Here is a 19,585-nt window from a genome sequence, read left to right on the forward strand (position 1 = left end):
CTCCCAAATTCGTAACCTAGAAAAAACAGTGACAGACTTTATATGGCAGTGTAGGAAACCAAGAAGAAAAGTAGCATGATTCTACCAACTGTCTTGGGTGGCTTGGCCCAGTCACATTTATCCTGATACTACATGGCAGCTAGATTAAGCCTCCTGATATACTGGTCCTTCTCAAAGGGTCCTAATCCTTGGGTAGACAGAAAAAACAGAAGCAGGGGTGTATGATAGGTCAGGCCTCTTATGGCTCATTAGAGATGCCAGCACCCAAAAAGAAAGGATCATCCAATCTTAGCCCACTCCCAACAGTTTTGGGACCAAATATGCCAAAAAACAAACAAACAATCGCATCCATCCCGACACCCTTGTCCCCAATCATGTAAAACCCCAGATTCGCACCAGCATCCTACCCTCAATTCTTCCCCAAGTGGAAGACCCTGGGCATTACTAAAATTAAGAACTTCCAGCAAGGCAATAGGCTAAAGTCTTTCCAAGAGATACAGTTAGAAAGTTAGAACACAAGATCCCTAACAAACATTTATTCCAATATTTACAAGTGAGACACTACATATATTTGATCCCCAACACTACAGATATTGTTAGGCCACTGACGACTACCTTTGGGCACATTTTTTTCAGAAGTCGACCCAAAGGTACGATAGCCCTGTTTAACCAGATGTTAATATCAAGTCCCAATAAATCAACCAACCAAAACGCTATCAAGTGGGGAAAGGACATGGGTGCGAGTCTGTTGGAGGAATGGGAGGAGATATTTGAGAGGGTGGCGAGGTTACCCAGCTCATCTATAAGAGAAACAAATATTAAAGGTCCTCCACATATGGTACTATACCCCAGCACATCTTCACATTTTCCTAACTCTTCTCCACTCTGTTGGCGTAACAGTGGACATATTGGTACATTTAAACATATCTGGTGGTCCTGTCCCAGAATTTCACCATACTGAAGAAAAATCACGAGCTTGATAATCCAGGTTACAGGCATTGCCCCTCCCTGGGATATGGACACTTTTCTGATTAACAAACCCATTGAGCAAATAGATAGAAATAAGGACTCACTGCTTAAAACACATGCTGTCGGCTGGCAAGGCGGTGATAGCTAGCCATTGGAAACAAGAAAAACAGCCAAACATCAATATAGTCAAAAATACAATTAATACCATAATGCTCATGGAGAAACTCATGAGACACCTTGAGGAGAAACATAGCTTCCAAAATATATGGGAACCTTGGAGAGCATATGTGAGCTGACCTTGTCACTAGGGAGAACTCCCCTACGAGTAGACAATGTTGGGTAACATGCAATGGTTCTCAAGATTTCTCATTAAAAGTGTATTCTCTTCCTTGAATGTATGTATATGCCATTTATTACCCTGACTGTCAGGGTAATAAATGGAATAATTATGGTACAGAGAGACCTTGCTCAGAACCCCTTGATGGTATATGCGTGCTGCCAGGGAGAGTAGCGATGGAAACTAATTATATATATTTTTCTGCTATATTAAGTCCCAAATGTCATTCAGATTGTCCCTCAAGTAGTATGCAATACCCAATTGTTCCTGTCTCTCAAAAATGCCTGTGAGGAGCAGCCTAGTGTCAGATCGGCCACTTTGGACAATATAGAAATGGATCATAAAAATGAGAATTCGCTTATGAAAAAAAGAATGTAAGAATGATATTCAAATTAGTCTTTAGTAGATTAATTTTATAATCATAATGGAAACTTGTGCAGCGTTCTATAATTTTTATAAATTTGCCTTTTACCTGGATTTTCCCCAGGATATAATATTTATAAACAGTAGGTAAATCCCGTATTAGGGATTACATGATTATTCTGTAAAGGTGCAATTATAAAAAAATAACCTTGAACTAAAACCTACCATATGAAACAGTAGCAAATTACAACTGTTACTTTAACATTTTACCCACTAAAATCTCAAAATTGACGCACTTAAAAACCAATTGCCATTTTTAAGAATTGCAGTGGTATCCTAGTTCAAGATGCACTAAACTCCTTCAGGCTATTTAACCCAATGCTAACCTAATAGTATCTCCTACTTACTAAAGAGAATAATGTCAACTGAGGGCTACAACTTTAAAGCTGCAGTTCAAGCAATATCCTATGAGTGTTTTTAAAAATAAATCAGTTCTGTCATATGGAGAAAATACTTGTAGCATTTAATGTATTCTAATGTAACAAGCATTTTTGTTTCTATAGCAACCATTTACAAAGTATGTATCACCTTCCTTTTCTGAAACCGGCTATGGCTCTTGAGCCCTGCCCTCTTTCTAGCAGTGCACCAATTGTATCTAGTGACTGCCTGGTCACATGATCTTCCCCACAGAACTTTGCATCTTCGGTCCTCTTCTGCTGCACTGACAGCGATTTAGGGAACCCCTGAACCAAATCCTCGCAGATCGATCACAGGAGAACTGATCAATCGGCAACGCAGCTAATCACTTGTCAGTGTGCAGATTGCATTGATGCACATTTTAAATGGATTTTTTTTTAAAATGGCAGCTTGAACTGCAGCTTTACACAGTGTGGTTAAATATTTCCACCCACTAGTGTTAATGATATGCAAAAGAGGCATTACTCCCTTACATCACATACCCACTAAAGGCCGTTCAGGTTAATGCAGGTAATGTTAGTTTTTTCGGTCTTGCCTAAAACTTAAATATTTGTTGACTTAAACTTAACATGACAAAAACAGAGCTCCTCATACTTCCTCCAAACCTGGCCTTACTACCTCCTTCCACATTACTGTTGGAAGTACCATCATTCACCCAGTAGCCCAAGCATGCTGCCTATGGGTCACACTTGACTCCTCTCTCACTTGAAATGTCTCTAAAACCTGTCGCTTTTTCCTTCGCAATATTACAAAGATTCGCCCTTTCCTCTGTTGCTCGACTGCGAAAACTCTGACTCAGGCACTCATTCTCTCCCGTCTCGACTACTGTAACCTCCTGCTGTCCGGCCTTCCTGCCTCTCATCTGTCTCCCCTACAATCTATCCTAAACGCTGCTGACAGAATCACTCTAATCTTTCCTAAATCTGTCTCAGTGTCTCCCCTGCTCAAATACTCTCCTGGCTTCCAATCAAATCCCACACTCAATTCTCCTCCTCACTTTTAAAGCTTTACACTCTTCTGCCCCTACTTACATCTCATCCCTAATTTCTCGCTATGCACCATCGCGATTCTTGCGTTCTGCTCAAGGATGTCTTCTCTCTACCCCCTTTGTATCTAAAGCCCTCTCCTGCCTTAAACCCTTCTCACTGACTGCCCCACACCTCTGGAATGCCCTTCCCCTCGATATCCGACTAGCACCCAATCTATCCACCTTAAAGACCCACCTTAAGACACATGCTTAAAGAAGCATATGAGTAGCACCGTAGATATTACTAGACACGATACATACTGCACCGACACACTTTATTCGAGCAAATACCCAGTATGTACCTGGCAGATACCTGGAATGCGCCACTCCTCACCTCTGACAAGCCCCGTTGCGTTTGCCTTCCCAGCCTGGGTTCATGCCTGGCTGACGGGCGGCTGATCTGTTAAATGATAATGATTAGGATTTAATAGGCTGCAATGCTTCGCGTGTCTACCAGATGGCATAAATTCATGAATTGTAATGCAGTATATATATATATACTGTGCAGTATTGCAGCCAGCGGGAATAAAATGCTTCAATCCCTGCCTGGAAAATAACCCAATGCACTCGGGCAGAAAACAGTCACAAACCTCAATACACCCGGGTATACCCGAATTCGTGGGACTAGCCGAGCTCGAATAAAGTGTGTCGCCAGTGTAAAGCTTGCCCCCCTGCAGAAGCACTTACCAAAATGCCCTCCTACTGTTTCTGTACGTTTCTCCTACATACCAATTAGATTGTAAGCTCCTCGGCGCAGGGACTCCTCTTCCTAAATGTTACGCTTGTCTGAAGCACTTATTCCCATGACCTGTTATTTATATCTATTATTTATATGATTACCACGTGTATTATTACTGCTAAGCGCTATGTACATTAATGGCGCTATACAAATAAAGACATACAATACAATGGTGGTGTTATGGCCCATCTCATTATGGATGTGTGAACTTCAATGGAGAATTTCAGGCCGATCGGCCGCTTTGGTGTACATAAAAGAGGCCCTTAAAATCCTCAACTTGATTCTGCAAGACTTGGATAGCTAGCTGGATGGTCATTTTGAATGGACCGGACACAGGAAAGAACCACATAATCATATACAGACAGAAACAGACATCTTCAATAAAAAACATTTGCACTTGGTTTAAATCTAACATTTGTGTAGAAGTAAAGAAGGCTTTTGCATTTTCTTTTTTTTTATTAAAAAAACATTCATACAAATAAAATTTAAAAAAAAAAGTCCAACTAATGTATATTTTCTTTAAACAAAATGTCCACAACTGGACTACTCCAGAGATGCTGCAAGCAGGCAAAAGGTGGCACGTCCATACAAATACTAAGCAGGAAAAAAAATTCAAACAAATTCAAGATATGGAGGACAATTTATTTAATAATTTGTGCCGATTTAACATGTTAGCAAACAATCTATTAACCCATTCAAGAGTGGAGTTAAATCAATTAAAATCACATCATAAAAAAAAAAAAAAAACATAACTATTCACATTCCTTCGTCTTTCGAACTTACTTCCATTTACTTCCATAAGCTTGAGGGGAAAAAAAGTTTGAAATGTAACTTTGGCTTTGCAGTGCATAAGAATCTTATACTGCCAGTGAGTCATTAGTAACAGTATACTGCTATATGACGTGCGACTTGCACGCAATTCTGCTCTTGCAAGTACAAGTATTTGTGAATGTGTCAGTACTACCATCGCATGGAGAAACACACTGGGGGTCAAAACGAGGGAAATAATACAGGTCCAGAAACGAGCTCAGATGGACCCGACTTTGTTGTTCTCACTTTCAAAAGAATGGTCATTACGTCTATAGAAAAGATATGAAGATAGGAGCTATGAATGTTGGGCTAAATAAGATCTGGCCCAAAGGACATGGAACCAGGTGGCAACTTGAGATGTGGTTCTGTTTTATTTCAAATGGAGGCGACAATTCAAAATAGGTCCCCAGGTTACTCATTTCAGAAGCCTGAGTGCATTTGATTTTTTACACAAATGTATTAGAATTTAGGTTTCTGCTTTAGCACAGTCTGCCTGTACAACCCAAAAATTGCAGTCACCCTATATAAATATAGGCAGGACTTGTATTTAAGGATGCAAACAGTTAAACTCCCCTATTTTTTTTTTTAAAAGAAGCCCAAAAGAGATTTTTTTGCATTTGGTAGGTTTTTTTGGGGGCGGGGAGGAAAAAGGAGGCGCGTCCAAAAAATTTTTTTTTTTAAATTGTGCGCGGAACAATTTATTTTATAGTACACAGAGTGTGGTGTTCTAAAACAAACAAAAAACGTTTTTTTTTTTGTTTTTTTTTAGGGGGCACCGATCTTTAATACAAATGCTGTGGACACATCAATGCAAAGCATGTATAAAAATAGTACTGGTAGAAAACATCACATTTCTGAAAAGTCAGCAGCTGCTGTATTGTGGGGAACAGGTGACACCAAGGTCTCAAATTCCTTGACATTTTTTTTTTTTTTTTTAAAGGAGGATTCAAAAACTATTAAACATCCTCTACAAGGCCAGACCATATTTTGCAGAGTTCAGATCATTTCCACATTTCTTGACTGCTAGTGTAGCAAGTAATATTTTAAATGCTTTTGTTTTCCTGGTCACCTTTGTAGCAAAAATGGGTTATTAAGTGACTTCTGGTCATTGAACTTCATTGGTTGTGCCAAAGGCATGCACCCCCCGGAAATTGGGAAACTACAGTCACTTGTCAACTATTTAAAAAAAAATATAAAAAATAAATAAAAAAAACACACAACAAAAAGACACTACCAAGGCAATGTCGGGTTGGTATTTAACATGACGCTATAGGATCCCAGATCGCTGTATATTAACTGAGTCTCTTTGTGGGAAGCTACAAACATTTAGAAATGTGCAATGTAAGTCTACAAATATCTATACAAATTATTTCATCCATATTGAAGAAGCAAAAAGAATAACTTTTGGGGCAATAGTAATGATTGTTTTTTTCTTCCTCAAACAGTTTTTCTTCTTTATTATTCTTTACTAAACTTACATTTTCATTTCTTCACTGTCTAGATTTATGCCGCTTCAAAAACAAAGATTTTCTACCTTATGCAGCCACCATTTTTGACACGTCCAAGAAAAGTTGTGTTAAAAAGTCTCAAGGTCATTGGAATTATCAAACTCAAATATGTCTTCTGTGTCCGCTTTCAGCTCCACATGTTCCTCGTCTAGAGAAGCCAGAGCCTCATTGGTGTCACTGGCAAAGGTCTCTCTTGACGTGTCATCGTGCTCTTGGAAGTTCAGGCCTTTGATGGCTTGCTTCATCTTCTTCCCAACCACGTGCCGCCTTCTCTTCTTTGCTGCCTTTTTACTCTCGTATTCCTTTTGGTTTTCCAATTGAAATATTTCCTTAAAAACAGAGAAAGGAAGAAACGCTGTAAAAATAAATTAAAAAAAAAAAAAAAAAAAAAGAATTTTAAATGGAATACTAATCCATTATCTCAGAGTATGCACATTTATATGAAACTTAAAGGTTTTTTTATTACAATCTAGACTCATCACAAGGGAAACTTTAGGGCCCCAGATCAGATGCTAATTCTCCAGGTAAGGCCTGGGACCCGGTGCGCGGGCGGCCACACGCGAGTTCCCCACCAGCAGGGGAATCCTCCCGAGCCGGTCCCGGTCCCCCCTGGCTGCACAGCTCACTACACACTGTGACGCGTCAGCCGCTACGGGATACAAGAGAATGGTGATCCCTAGCCTTTATGCGTCACGTGGTGTGGCTGTGAGCCAATGAGGAGGGGAGGCTTCGGGGAGCGGGGAGGAGTGTGGGGGGAAAGCAGCGTGAGTGCCTATCTGTGTGTGTGTATGTGTGTGTCTGAGTGCCTGCCTCTGTGTGTGTGTGTGTGTGTGTGTGTGTGTGTATGAGTGCCTGCCTGCCTGCGTGTGTGTGTGTGAGAGTGTGTCTGCGTGTGTGTGTCTGAGTGCGTGAGTGCCTGCCTCTGTCTGCGTGTGTGTATGAGTGCCAGCCCGAGCCCGTGGAGGGAGGGAGGGAGGGGGAGAGTAGCGGGTCCCTCCGCTCAAGCCACGCCCCCCCTCCCGCTCAAACCTCCCACTCTCGCCCACCTCCCGCTCCCTACAGACCGCATATTGCGGTCTGTGTCGGTCAGCGCCCCGCCTGTCTGCAGTGCGGGAGCGCTGACGGAGGGAGCGGGGCCTTAGCCTAAGTGTTTCTCTTGAGGATATTTGAGATCCAAATACATCACACGCACAATGATTAAAAAATATAATGAATCAAATCAAACAGTGCTCTGTGTCATTACATAGACACAAAACTGCATTTACATATTAGAATGTTATACATTTGCTATTTTTTCGCTTAGTTACAAGCACATAACTAATTTTTGTGAAAGTAGCGTAAATTTGATATTTGATGATACATTTAGAGCCTTCATTTGAAAAAACAAACAACTTAAATATTACAAATGGAGCACAGGGTAACACAGTGCAGTGATCATGCATTTAATAGAAAACAGCAAATTACATGTTACACCCCTGAAATGTAAAGAACTCCTGTTTTGGACAGATTCTGCACATTGTTACACAGGTCATCTCTTCTTGTATTCTGAGGAGCCCCCTTATAAAACTCCTATGGATACAATTAAAATATTACACGCTATGAGAAATCAAATCAGAAAAGCAATACAGACACTGGGACGGACGCAAGCACACGTTTCTATCCATTTTACAGGCACTGGATTACAGCATGACTAAGCACTCTGCATGCACATAAAGTTAACTTACACCAACACAGAACTATGTAGTTACTGAATGTATGTAGTTACTATGTATGTAGTTACTGAAATTCTATATTCCTATACTTTCATAAGTGAGCCTTAGATATTACCTTCACTTGTTCTGTTGTAATGCTTGGCGTGCTTTTCAACAAGTTCAGATAAACTCCGCCTGGTGTCCTCCTCCTGCTTCCATTCTGTAGATATAGATTAACACACACTTGCATGTCATGCTAGGTTGGTAATTTGACATCTACTTGGCAACATGCTCTGACAACAATAAATTGACCTACAAGTGATGGAGGAGGCATGGGTTTGTTTCCATGATGCTTCATAACCGGGTTATAAATTAAGCAAACAAATTACAGCAAAAGAGAGCAGGAATCAGCTAATCACATCGTAGTTTATGAGGGTATGGCACTGCTTCACACACTATATGCACAGCCTCTCCGATTTTGCACACATACTTCAATCTGACTTTTTGAGACTTGAAAATTGGATTTCCCAAAACAAAGCCTTTTTAAACACGGGCAAGGCTTCCAATGGTATCTGGGACCAAAGCTACATTTTTAAAGCTTCCAATGAATGAGCTCCAGATCAGAACCAACTCTAATACTATCCAAGCCCCTTTTACTAGTTTTAAATATTTGGGCATATGATTTGACTCCCATTTAACATTTGGGTTGCACATTGATACCCTGACATCCATAACCTATGCCAAACTAGGTGTACTTTATAGGAAGATAGAGAAATGGCAAAAGCGTTCAAATGCCAGGCCAATGATGATATAATGCCAGAACCACCATCCAAAGGAAATCCGTAACCACAAATATAGAGTAGTGATAATGCAACAATAATGGGTATGGTCCACCTGAAGACAGGTAGTGGGTAGTACAAGCCCACCCACGATCAATCTCATTGGTAGGTTCCCCTACGTTAGAAAAAGTACTCACGTTCCTTGGTGTGGCTGGCTGTGCAGCTTCGAATGCTGGTATGCAAGAGTAAAAAATTGGGAGGAGTGCACGAACCGAATGGAGCAGGAAAGGACCCAGAATCAAAATAAGTAAAACGGGTACTTTATTGTGTCACGAGACCCATCATGAGACCCATCCAAAGCGTTTCGAACGTCACAGCGTTCTTTATCAATTTTTTACTCCTGCGTACTTTATAGGAACAAATCCTCCCCAAGTCTGCTGGTCAGAAAGCGCATCGCACAGCAGAATGTAAATTAGAGACTATGTGGACATAGTATATTGTACGGTACCCCCAAACCCACCTTGGCAAACCGATACCCTCTACAATTCAATATGCCGTTTTGTCCTCCAATGCAACTACAACACACATCACTGTGAAATGCTCAAATAACTAAATTGGCCATCACTTAAGTCTAGGTGCAAAGTTCATCTTTCCTGTCTTGCCTTCAAATACTTTCTGGGCAAGCTACCCATCTATCTGAACAAGCTTCTCAGCCCTACCACATGCAGCACTTATCATCTGAGATCTGACTCCAAAAGACAGTTCGTGGTCCAACAAAGTATCCAGCCGCTCCTCTCTCTTATCCTGCACCACACAACAGTCTACTGGAGAGTCTCACAGCCGTCACCAGTCTAAGTCCTTTCAAAACTAAAGCCGTCTCACATTTTAAACTGGTCTGTAACATTATCTTTAACTGTGCATGCAATGTCTTGTGTATAATTTATAACCCTGTCCACTTAATGTAACTATGTATTTGTAACCATGTATTTGTCATCATAAATCTATGCCCAGACATACTTGAAAACGAGAGGTAACTCAATGTATTACTTCCTGGTAAAATATTTTTATAAATAACTTCAAATATCATTCTCTGGAGGGATTGCAGCTTTAAATAAATGTCAGTGGAGCACAAGTAATCTTCTTACATACCAGAATCTGAACCTTTTTCTAGTGAATCGCACTGTATTTAGAGAAACTGAATACTAGCAGTGCAATACAAAATATGCCATCCCCTTCATTACTAAAATATGGAAAGTCTCCAAAATAAGAACTTAGCAGATATAAATAAATATTACCTGAAATGCACTTTATAATTATGCAAAAACAAAGGAGTACTCAAATAGTAGGTGATTACATCTTTTATTGAAATTCTTTTTTTCCAATACAAGATTTGAAGGGCCCAGTTGTAACGTTGCCGACTGCAAAATAGGATACGGACCAGCAAGGCAGAGGTAGGAAGTAATACACCCGCCTTGGCCTGAGATCAGAGACCTGGGATGCATGGGTAATCATGTACTTTCCGGGGTCGGGGCTGGCGGCAGGCAGGTCTGGTTCCGAGGTCGAGGCAGGCAAGGGGTAGTCAGATTCAGTTCCAAGGTCAAGACAGGCAGCAGGCAAAACAAAGGCAAGGGAGAGCTCAGACATGACAAGGTACGACAAGGCACGAGTAAAGACTAGTAGCAACTGCCTGCTATTTAAGGCCAGAGGCAGCTGCTGGCAATGAGAGCCAAAGAGAGGCTGATATCCTGTCAGGGGAGTAAGGAGCAGGATTTGGCAGGAAACAGGATGACTGTGGTAGCTTCGGACCAGATGACGTTACTTCCTGGATGTTCAGACAGATCCCTTGTACCAGTCGAGCAGCACTCGTCTACAAACTGTCTTCAAACATTTCTCTCTCCCCCTCACAAGCTCTCTCTCCCTCTCCTCCACCATTGGCGGGAGATGATGGTACGCAGAGGTGGGGAGATGATGGGAGCAGCGGCGGGCTTCCAGTGTTGATCAGAAGAGCAGCCGACAGAAGAGGTTGGAGTTGTACTGAGGCAAGCAGGACTGCACGATGTGAGGAGCGCGCTGTGGCAGCAGACACCGGGAAAAAAGACTTTCGGGGTGCACTCCTTCCCGGATTTCCTGCTTGCCTCAGTACTACAACTACCTCCTCTGCCGGCGGCTCTTCTTATCAACACTGGTGGGCCGCTCCCATCAACTCCTCCTGTCTGCCTCCGTCGACAGATGGTGAGAGCGGGCCTCCAAAGAGCGCAGGCTATAACTACGCCCGATAAAGATTATTGTGTCCCTTATACTGTATTTGCACTTTGGCTGGCCCCTGTTAAGATTGTAACTAAATGGTGTTCCGGTTTTGTGTCAAATTACAATTTTGTAATTAAAGTAAATTTACACACTTAAGTGTCCTGTTTTTCAGTGGTTTCTCCCTCCTACTTTCAGAGTTAATTACTCTTTTTTTGTTTTGTTTGTTTTTTGTTTTGTTCCTTGTAGGAACACTGGTACCATTTATATAGGTGTTTGTTATCTAGTTGTGGTGTTGCATTTACATTAGTTATTAGACTTAACTGGTGCGGATCTGTTTATGTTACATCAGTACGTCTCCAGAATAGAAAAACTATGGAATAATTTCCTCTAAGTATGTGACAAAGCGAAATAATTTTTTCCCCGTAACGGCTATGGGTGAGCGCATATTTGCCTTCCTTCTGCCCGGTACGCTCAAACCTTCTCCATTTTCTGCACATCCCAACCATGACTGGAGCTTTGATTTTAAACAAATGCTTACCCCACAGAAAAGAGCACAGCTTTTGAATTAGTAAGTATGATCTGACTAAATAGATTATTGCATACTTTTTAATGTTGCTCATTTCCCACTTATGTACATAAAAACCCCCATGTGTGAACTAGCTTGTCTCACCATGATAAAAAGTCCGCCACTCTGTTCCACCTCCGCCGTTTCCATGAGAAGCTCAATGGCCTTCTTGGTTCCAACAGTTTTCACAATCCGCTTCATCAGATCTTTCTTGGGCTCTTGGAGCCTGCAGTGGACAGGTTATAAAAATGAACAATGTCAGATAGTGTCCTGAAACCAACAATGAAAAAGGGTATACTAAAGACTTAATTGCAGTGTCGTGATCTTGGCAAGCCTATCAGATACCACTTATCATAGTATCATCCCAATAACATTGAGTTTAATGTGCAGCCGTTGTTCCCATGTCTGATACCTGATGCTCAGGCCTTTAGATAGACGGTCGATCGTCTGAGAATGATGCTGTGAGGAACTTGGATCATTCCCTGGGGACAGTGTGTTCTAATCTTTCAGATTTGAAATACCAGAGACAGTTTCCAAAATAGTATTTTCTACTCCTGGTACAAAAAGTGTTCTAGTGTATTTAGATGCAATTACAACTGAACAGAGCAGAACTTAAAGGATGGGAACCAGGGGGGGGGGGGGGGGCGGAGGGGGGAGCTGAGACAAACACCACTTATGAACTCTGTGGACCCTTCTTTCCCGAGACACTGGTGGAGTTAGCAGGTTTAAAATATCCCTTAGGGTAAATAAAACAGCTGCCAAAAATAAGGCTAATAGGAAGCTGCAGCATCATTGGTTGTGGCTTCCCATTGGATGGCCATTTAAACCCCCTTTAAAACCAGGATGTAATAATACCAGTAACATCTCCAGTATCTCAGGGAGGCCCTGGAGCTCTGTACAGTTTAGCTTAACCCCTCAGTTTCCTGCAAAAAGAGGTTAATTAGGGTGGACTGCTCTTTAAAAAAACATTTCCAAGAAAACAGGTGCTAGAATTCCAACTCCTAAGTAATAATTTTAAAGTGTTGTAACTAATATCTATTGTAAATGCTGCCACTAATAGAAAGACACTTTGTGGGACAAAAAAAACACACAACTGTTGAGCACATTTCTACACACATTACTGCTGCTGAAGCAGAAAACTTAAAAAGCATGAAACAAGCATTTTGTATTTGAAACACGAACCATTGCAGATAATTGAAAATTATTTTTGTCTCCTGTTCTTGGAGGCCAACTGGTGGTTGCATGCACATACATTGCAATTCATGAATTACATGTTCCACATCTAATTACACATTATAAAACATAACATTCTACAGTCATGCATGTTTGCAGAGCTCCAGCATTTCATATATGTGAAGTTACCATCACAGCATTATATACTGCTTCACAAATCACTTTTCTATAGTGTGGAGGAGAGGGGGGAAAAAAAAAAAAAAAAAAAGAATTGGTAAACCACTATTTTTTTTTGTTATGCAGACACACTAAAAACACATTGTTACTTTGTACAGGTGATGCAAACTACTTAACCTGGTTTATTAAACAATTTGTCTAACGCAGTGGTTTCCAAAGGTTCTCTGAAAAAGTGTGATAATGGCAGCTATTTTACTCTTCGTAATTTTATTTTGACATTTTTTTTTGACATTTTTAATCTAATAATCCAAAAACGGTCAGTAAGTGTTATACTGCAGTGTATAGAAAGGCATTAGTATATTTTAAAATTACATGCACTACCATAGTGTTTTGATATACTTATAATATGTTGGCTAAAGTTCACGATCAGTCAATTAATTTTTATGGGAATCCACAGAGTCAATACATTTTGAAATCACTCCTTAAAGAGTTAAAAAACCACTGGTGTAACTGTCAGAAGTATCATAAATTGTAACACATTCATTTTGGAAGGACAAATAATGTTACTGAATGAGCAGATCCTGCCACCAGTACCTTCAATTGAGCATTTCATGTTGTGTGGGAGAACACATTTTTACCCCTAGACACAACAGTGTTTTATAATAAACGGTGCGTGCGTCAAGATTTCAAATGCAGCCCCACACGTTGTGCCCTTAGGGAAATAGAACAGGAGCACACATTGCACAATAACCACTTCCTGGTCTAACCGGAATCAATAATATAAATAACAATAATAATAGCATGTGTTGTATAGCGCTGCAAGTTTTACGTAACGCTTTACAGAGACAAGAGAAATGTTTATCCACAGCACACGTTGGTGCTCTCTAGCTGGAGAGAGAGTGCAGTGGTGGTCACAAACTTACCATTACTGGGAATGAGAGCCAACAATTACTGAACTAATCATACTTCATATAATTTTATATTGTAGCTTTTTTAATTTATGACCATAAAGTGCTTTCTTCACTAGCAGGTTACCATATTTCATCAGCCAATGGAGGGCAGGAGCTTCACCACTGAGTTGAAACCCAGATATCTCACCTATGTGCAATTTCATCTGACACTTTGTCTTCGGGGTCGTCTTCCGTTATTTCATACCGGCCTTTGTAGTTCATTTCTAACCTGTCCCCCAGCCTCTCTTTCACAGGTCGCTTCCGTTTCAGGTGACAATTCTGCTCCTTTGGTGCCAACTCCTCATCTTGCATGTACTCGTCCAGTTCCTTATCCAGCTTTGCCTGCTCCTCCTGATTTGTTTTCTCCATCATCTTCTTGGCCAGGACATAATTATAACTCTCCGACTGCCTGCTCATGTCCAGCTGTCCTTCCATGTCCATGATACCAAGCCCTGATGCCACTGCGTCATGGGTCTGCTCCTGGAGTACGGATGCCCAGATGTTTAATTTTGCAGGCCCTGTGCCTGTCTGCTTCTGCTTACTGGGTACTGAAGGCAGTATGGGCCTGGACCTTTCAGGAATTGGGTGGTAAGACTTCTGACGCTTCTTTCGCCACAGGGAGCTGTCTTCCTCATCTGAGTCAGAGAGGCTGTCATCGCTGGAGTCCAGCCCTTTGACAGTGCGGTAGGGGGCACTGGGTGGGAGGGAGGAAAAGTTACTCCTGTAACCTCTTGAGGCACTGGTTAAATCAGGTTTCTGAAGATGAACGAGAATCAGGTTGAGTTAATCAGAAAAGCAAAAATTACGGTGGTTAGAATAATAAATACCAAACTTCAGTTGAGTCGCAGTTGCTACTTTTCAATCATTTTTGTAGAGGGGGGAGAGAGAAGCGTAAAAATAGCTAGCAATTGTGTTTTTAAATACATATTGTATGTGGGTTGCAGTATCCACCCAGTAATTTAAGGAGATATGCAGTCACAATGCATTTGTCCCACAGTTGTTTGAAGGTTGAAAACCACTGTCTAACTAAACACCAAAATTCATGTGTCCAACATCTGTAATACATACGGACAAATCATGTTACTGAATGAGCACAACACACATATGTAACTTCCAAGCAGCATTTTCGGAGGAATATTTTTTTACAGCTAAACCTAAAAACGAATTGTGTTGTATAATAATCAGTGTGATTTAATATTACACATCCATATTTTAACACACGAGACAGAGAAAGATTAGTCCAGTTGCCATAGTGCTGAATAAATGAATTCTTCAGTATTTGGTGATACCTTTTTTATTTGGACCAACAATTTATGTCATAAGACAAGCTTGAGAGTTGTCCTCTCTTCCTCAGGTCAAGCAATACTGATATACAAAAGGCTTCTACAACTTAGACAGGGATTGAAAAAAAAAAAAAGGAAGAATAAAGAACAGAGGCGCACTGGAAGGGTGTTAAAAACAGTGAGGAAGGTGAGAATTAGGGAGATGGGGGGGGGGGGGGGTACATTCACAGCAGCACAGAGGGGGAAGACATGGGGTTTTCTCACACACTATCATAATTTGTTGTAATAGTCCTCCCTGCCATTGTGCCATCCTATAACTTCCCCCCCACCCCCAGCATCTTTTTCTCCCTCTGTGCTGCTATGAATGTACAGCCCCCTCATCCCTAATTCTCTGTTTTAATACCCTTCCTTTATTCTTCCCTTTTTCTTTTTAAATCCCTGTCTAAGTCGTAGAAACCTTTGTTAATCAGTATTGCCAGACCTGAGGAAGAGAGGAAAACTCTCGAAAGCGTGTCCTATGACATAAATTGTTAGTCCAAATAAAAAAGGTATCAAACCTAATACTGAAGAACTCATTTATTCTGCAATATATATATATATATATATATATATATATATATATATATATATATATATACACACACACACACACACACACACACACACACAACAGAACAAAACAAAACAAATACACACAGGGCACACAGGCAGGGCACATCTCACCTCTCTCTCTGCTCCATGCTTTTCCTCTGCTCTGTGCAACTATAAACACGAACATACACGCACGTCTCTCACTATATAGCTGTCCCCGCTCTCTCTACCTCACCTGCTGTTGCGGTCCCTTGTCTCTGGGCGGTGCCGCCACCTTCATGTTCATCTCCGTATCCGAATCATCAATCTCTCCATCCTCCACCTCCAAGTCCTCCTCCTCCATCATTCCCCGGGCAGCTTGCAGCGCCATGATACCCAACCGGAAAAGGAAATACGTCAGCTGGCGCCAGCGACTCGCACGAGGAGGAGCAAAGTGAGGGCAACGTCTGCGGTTCAGCGCGGTGCGTCCCCCAAATCACGTGACCGAGGGAGGTGATAACACAGAGAGCTGTGAGCAGCTGATGACGAGACAGTGATAGATATATACATACTGTACATAAGATACACATATTATATATCTATCGTATTCAGTACAGTTCCGTGTATACACCCACTGTATAAATACCCATATTATACCGTATTAAATATAGTGATATATACTGTATAAATACATATATAAAATATAGTGCTAAATGCATACTGTATACATGTGTGTGTGTATATATATATATATATATATATATATATATATATATATATAAAATATATATATATATATACACACACATTAAATATATATATATAGTATATATATATATATATATATACACACACACTATATATATATACTATATATATATGCAGTAGTTATATATATTAAGCAGAGAGACTTCCTAAAATAAAGTGTTTTTTTTTAAGGTTGGGATTAGGGTTTAAATGCTCAGACATTAACTTAACTTGTCCAAACATTCACTGCCAAATTTATGGTCCCAAGGTCCAATTTACACAAAAAAGAAAACCACTGTTTACTTCCAGCTGGTTGTGGTGCAAACTAAGGACTTTATTCCCTCATTTGCAATAGTCATTACAGATTGTTGCAATCCATTCATTCCAATGAGTGTTAACAATCAATATTGACTCTCACACTTCAATGAATAAACCTATAAGAGTTAAGATGATCATATGCATCCTTTGTGCTAATAGGTTTCCCTTGCGTGGGCTATCACGATGGCCTACATTCACTAAATGTTGCAAATTTGAAGGCGCGCTAATTTTTTGGGGTGCGCGGCCACGGCGTCAGGGAGCTGGTTCGCCCTCATTGGGCGAACCGCTCACGTGACGCGCTTGCAAGTGGCAAATTCAAATTTGCTTGCTCTAAGCGCCGAGCGGGCGCGGGCGCTTGCTCACGCAGGCCACACACATTGCCGCAATGCGTTTCATCGTGGCCAGCGTGTGCGCGCCTGTCCGCTCAGCGCCACCCTGGCCGAGGCCTAAGGCTACGGCCCCTGTCTCACCTGCAGCATGCGCCCGACGACCTGGTGGTGCGTGCACAGTTTAAAGCTGCGATCGGCTGTCTGTAGGGGAGCTCTAGGGGAGTGTGGGGCCATGACGAGGGGGGGGGGTGGGGGTGTCACGGCCATGATGTGGCATACCTGCCCTTCTGTTGGTGCGCGCCGACCACGTAACCGCCTCGCGGCACGGGAAGACAAAATTCTTGTCTTCCCTGCCAGCGTACGTGTCACAGCGCTTTGCGTGCCCACACACGCATACACATCGTAGCGCGCGCCGCAGCGGCCACTGGGGACCTGGCCTAAGTGTGTATGGGGAGGATATTATTATGTATAGGGTGAGCGTGTGAATGCGAGAGGGGACATAGCTTGTGTACATAATCCGCGTTGTAAGTTTCTAGGAGCAGGAAACTTGTTATCTATTGTTTGAGTTGTACATATTTTATATTTTGTTCTTGTCCTTACCTCCACATTGTACTGTGCTGCCATACATGTTGGTGCCATATAAATGAAAGATAAATAGCAAGGGAGATTTGTTGCCTGCGTGTGCTCCACCTTTGGCTATGCAACGACAGATTTGAACAATTTGTGCTAGTTACAATCAGTGTTACGTAGTCTATTACTTGTCACTAAGAATAGCATCTTAGGTTCTGAATGTAATATATGATACAATAATAGGTTCCTCATTGACACAGCTACTACCATTCTCACTTAATTATTTTATGTGACTGAGTACAATTGGGTGACTTTGACCCAACACCTTTCTTTTTCAGGGGCTACTAAATTAGTAACATCCATATGATTATTGTATCAGTCTTTTATAAAGTACCATACTATAATATATGGCTACTGTATATTTTCTACAAAGATGCATTGGCCCATATTCAGTAAAGGGTGCTACGCTTTAGCACATGTTAACTCGGATTTGGGCCGTGCTAAACCGTAGCACCCTTTAGTGAATGTAGGCCTTGGTGTTACTTGCTTGCAGCAGGTGGCAGTAGGGAGTTCAGCTGCAATCTGTTGGTTGTGCTGCAAGTCAAACAATTCCTCACAGTGCTGCGTGCAGACAGGCTGAGGATGTGTGGGCCGAGTCCCTCCCTTAACCAACCAGCTCCTCTGAAAGCTGGAGGCGGGGGTGCATATTACTGTCTTCATTGGCCAGCGGTGGGTCCCAGTCTGATATCACCATGCTGCAGCTGGCCTGTACTTTTTCCAGGCATTTTGTGCTGAAGAGGAAAATCTTCTCACCCTGTTGCAGACAGGCTGCACGTATGTCTACCCTGTTAATCAACAAACCCCAGTATTCATGGCTGAAAGAATTGGGCCTGAAGGAGGAGAATGAAGGGGTTTACAATGGCACATGGGGAGGAAAAGGAGAGGTAGGTTTGCAGCTCGGAGCACCTGAGGCTTTCTAATGTTAACATATGCAGCCTGTCCACAGTGAAGCTGCAAGGGACGTATGTCCTGCATCAGAGCATCTGCATGTGATTTGAATTACGCTTAGCACATTTAGCAACTATATGAAACATGCTAGCAATGGGAAATATTGTAGCAACACATGACAGGATATTAGTTATGTCCCCTGTAGACACCGCCTGTATGATCCCATAGGAAACTGGATTCATTTACTTGGATTGTAAGCTCTCTGGGGCAGGGATTTCCTCTCCTGTTGTCTGATCCTTTTTTGTTGCACCCATTGTGCTATAATTCCTTGTCTCACTTGTAAAGCGCTGCATACAGCTGTGGGTGCTATACACATAAAGACAAGCATACAATTATAGCTAGCAATGCAGTCTATAAAAAATAATATAAAGTCCTACAAAAAAATGGCTGAGGCACAGAATGTATAATACTTCATAGGAAGCTTTGTTGTTAAAAGCCTCTGAAGTTTGAAACCTTGTAACTCAATGTCTTGTGACCTTGGGCAAACTAATATATCTTCCTGTGATTTAAATGCAAACTAATATATCTTCCTCTGACTTTAAATGCATTCATTTAGATTTTGCTATATACACTAACTGGTAACAGCATGTAAGAGTTTGTCGTGTGTGTGTGTGTGTGTGTGTGTGTGTGTGTGTGTGTGGTGTTTATTTAAAAAAAAAAATTTTATTCAATTATAGACCGGTGTTAAATTAACCAGCCTTGAATCATGGCTCTAATCTCAATAATAACAATTTGGAACACCCATTTTAATTTAGGGTTTTGCGTTGTTGTTGTTACACTTTTTTTTTAATTAAATCATAGGGTCTATAAAAAACAAAATACATAATAAAAAAAAAAAGTAGTTTGGACTTCCAGTGAAGAGCAGTTCTGGGGTCTCAGATAAGGCCCAGTGTAAAGAGCAGCCTCACAACTTGGTGGTAGCCATGGTGTATTTAGCGTCCCTGCAAC

The 19,585-nt window shown here is 41.3% G+C and overlaps 2 protein-coding genes across 3 annotated transcripts in view; one reads left to right on the top strand and one right to left on the bottom strand.

Moving 5' to 3' along the window:
* Nucleotides 1-4,404: 4,404 nt before the first annotated feature.
* Nucleotides 4,405-16,094, bottom strand: PHAX (phosphorylated adaptor for RNA export). Of its 2 annotated transcripts, none has more exons than XM_075600498.1 (5): nucleotides 15,922-16,093; nucleotides 13,961-14,568; nucleotides 11,618-11,738; nucleotides 8,058-8,141; nucleotides 4,405-6,559 (listed from the first exon to the last, which is right to left on the bottom strand). In XM_075600498.1, the coding sequence occupies exons 1-5, from the start codon at nucleotides 16,054-16,056 to the stop codon at nucleotides 6,299-6,301; spliced, it is 1,209 nt and encodes a 402-aa protein (XP_075456613.1). In that variant the 5' UTR covers nucleotides 16,057-16,093; the 3' UTR covers nucleotides 4,405-6,298. The 2 variants fall into 2 exon arrangements, with proteins under 2 accessions (XP_075456613.1, XP_075456623.1); XM_075600508.1 differs by having other exon boundaries at nucleotides 6,335-6,585; nucleotides 15,922-16,094.
* Nucleotides 16,095-18,283: 2,189 nt separating this feature from the next.
* Nucleotides 18,284-19,585, top strand: part of ALDH7A1 (aldehyde dehydrogenase 7 family member A1) — a 28,508-nt gene continuing 27,206 nt past the window's right edge. Inside the window, exon 1 of the mRNA XM_075600521.1 lies at nucleotides 18,284-18,573. Coding sequence (XP_075456636.1) covers nucleotides 18,382-18,573 — 192 coding nt within the window. The 5' untranslated portion in view covers nucleotides 18,284-18,381. The remainder of the gene's footprint in view (nucleotides 18,574-19,585) is intronic.

The sequence above is a fragment of the Ascaphus truei genome, chromosome 1 (assembly GCF_040206685.1).
Source record: "Ascaphus truei isolate aAscTru1 chromosome 1, aAscTru1.hap1, whole genome shotgun sequence".
Classification (NCBI taxonomy): domain Eukaryota; kingdom Metazoa; phylum Chordata; class Amphibia; order Anura; family Ascaphidae; genus Ascaphus; species Ascaphus truei.

Excerpts from the sequence above, each read along its gene's own strand:
- PHAX (XM_075600498.1), bottom strand. The coding sequence starts at position 16,056 with ATGGCGCTGCAAGCTGCCCGGGGAATGATGGAGGAGGAGGACTTGGAG. Across the intron at positions 14,569-15,921 it reads ACAAGGGACCGCAACAGCAG|AAACCTGATTTAACCAGTGC; the intron begins GTGAGGTAGAGA and ends GTTCATCTTCAG. Across the intron at positions 8,142-11,617 it reads GTGGCGGACTTTTTATCATG|AATGGAAGCAGGAGGAGGAC; the intron begins GTGAGACAAGCT and ends CTATATCTACAG.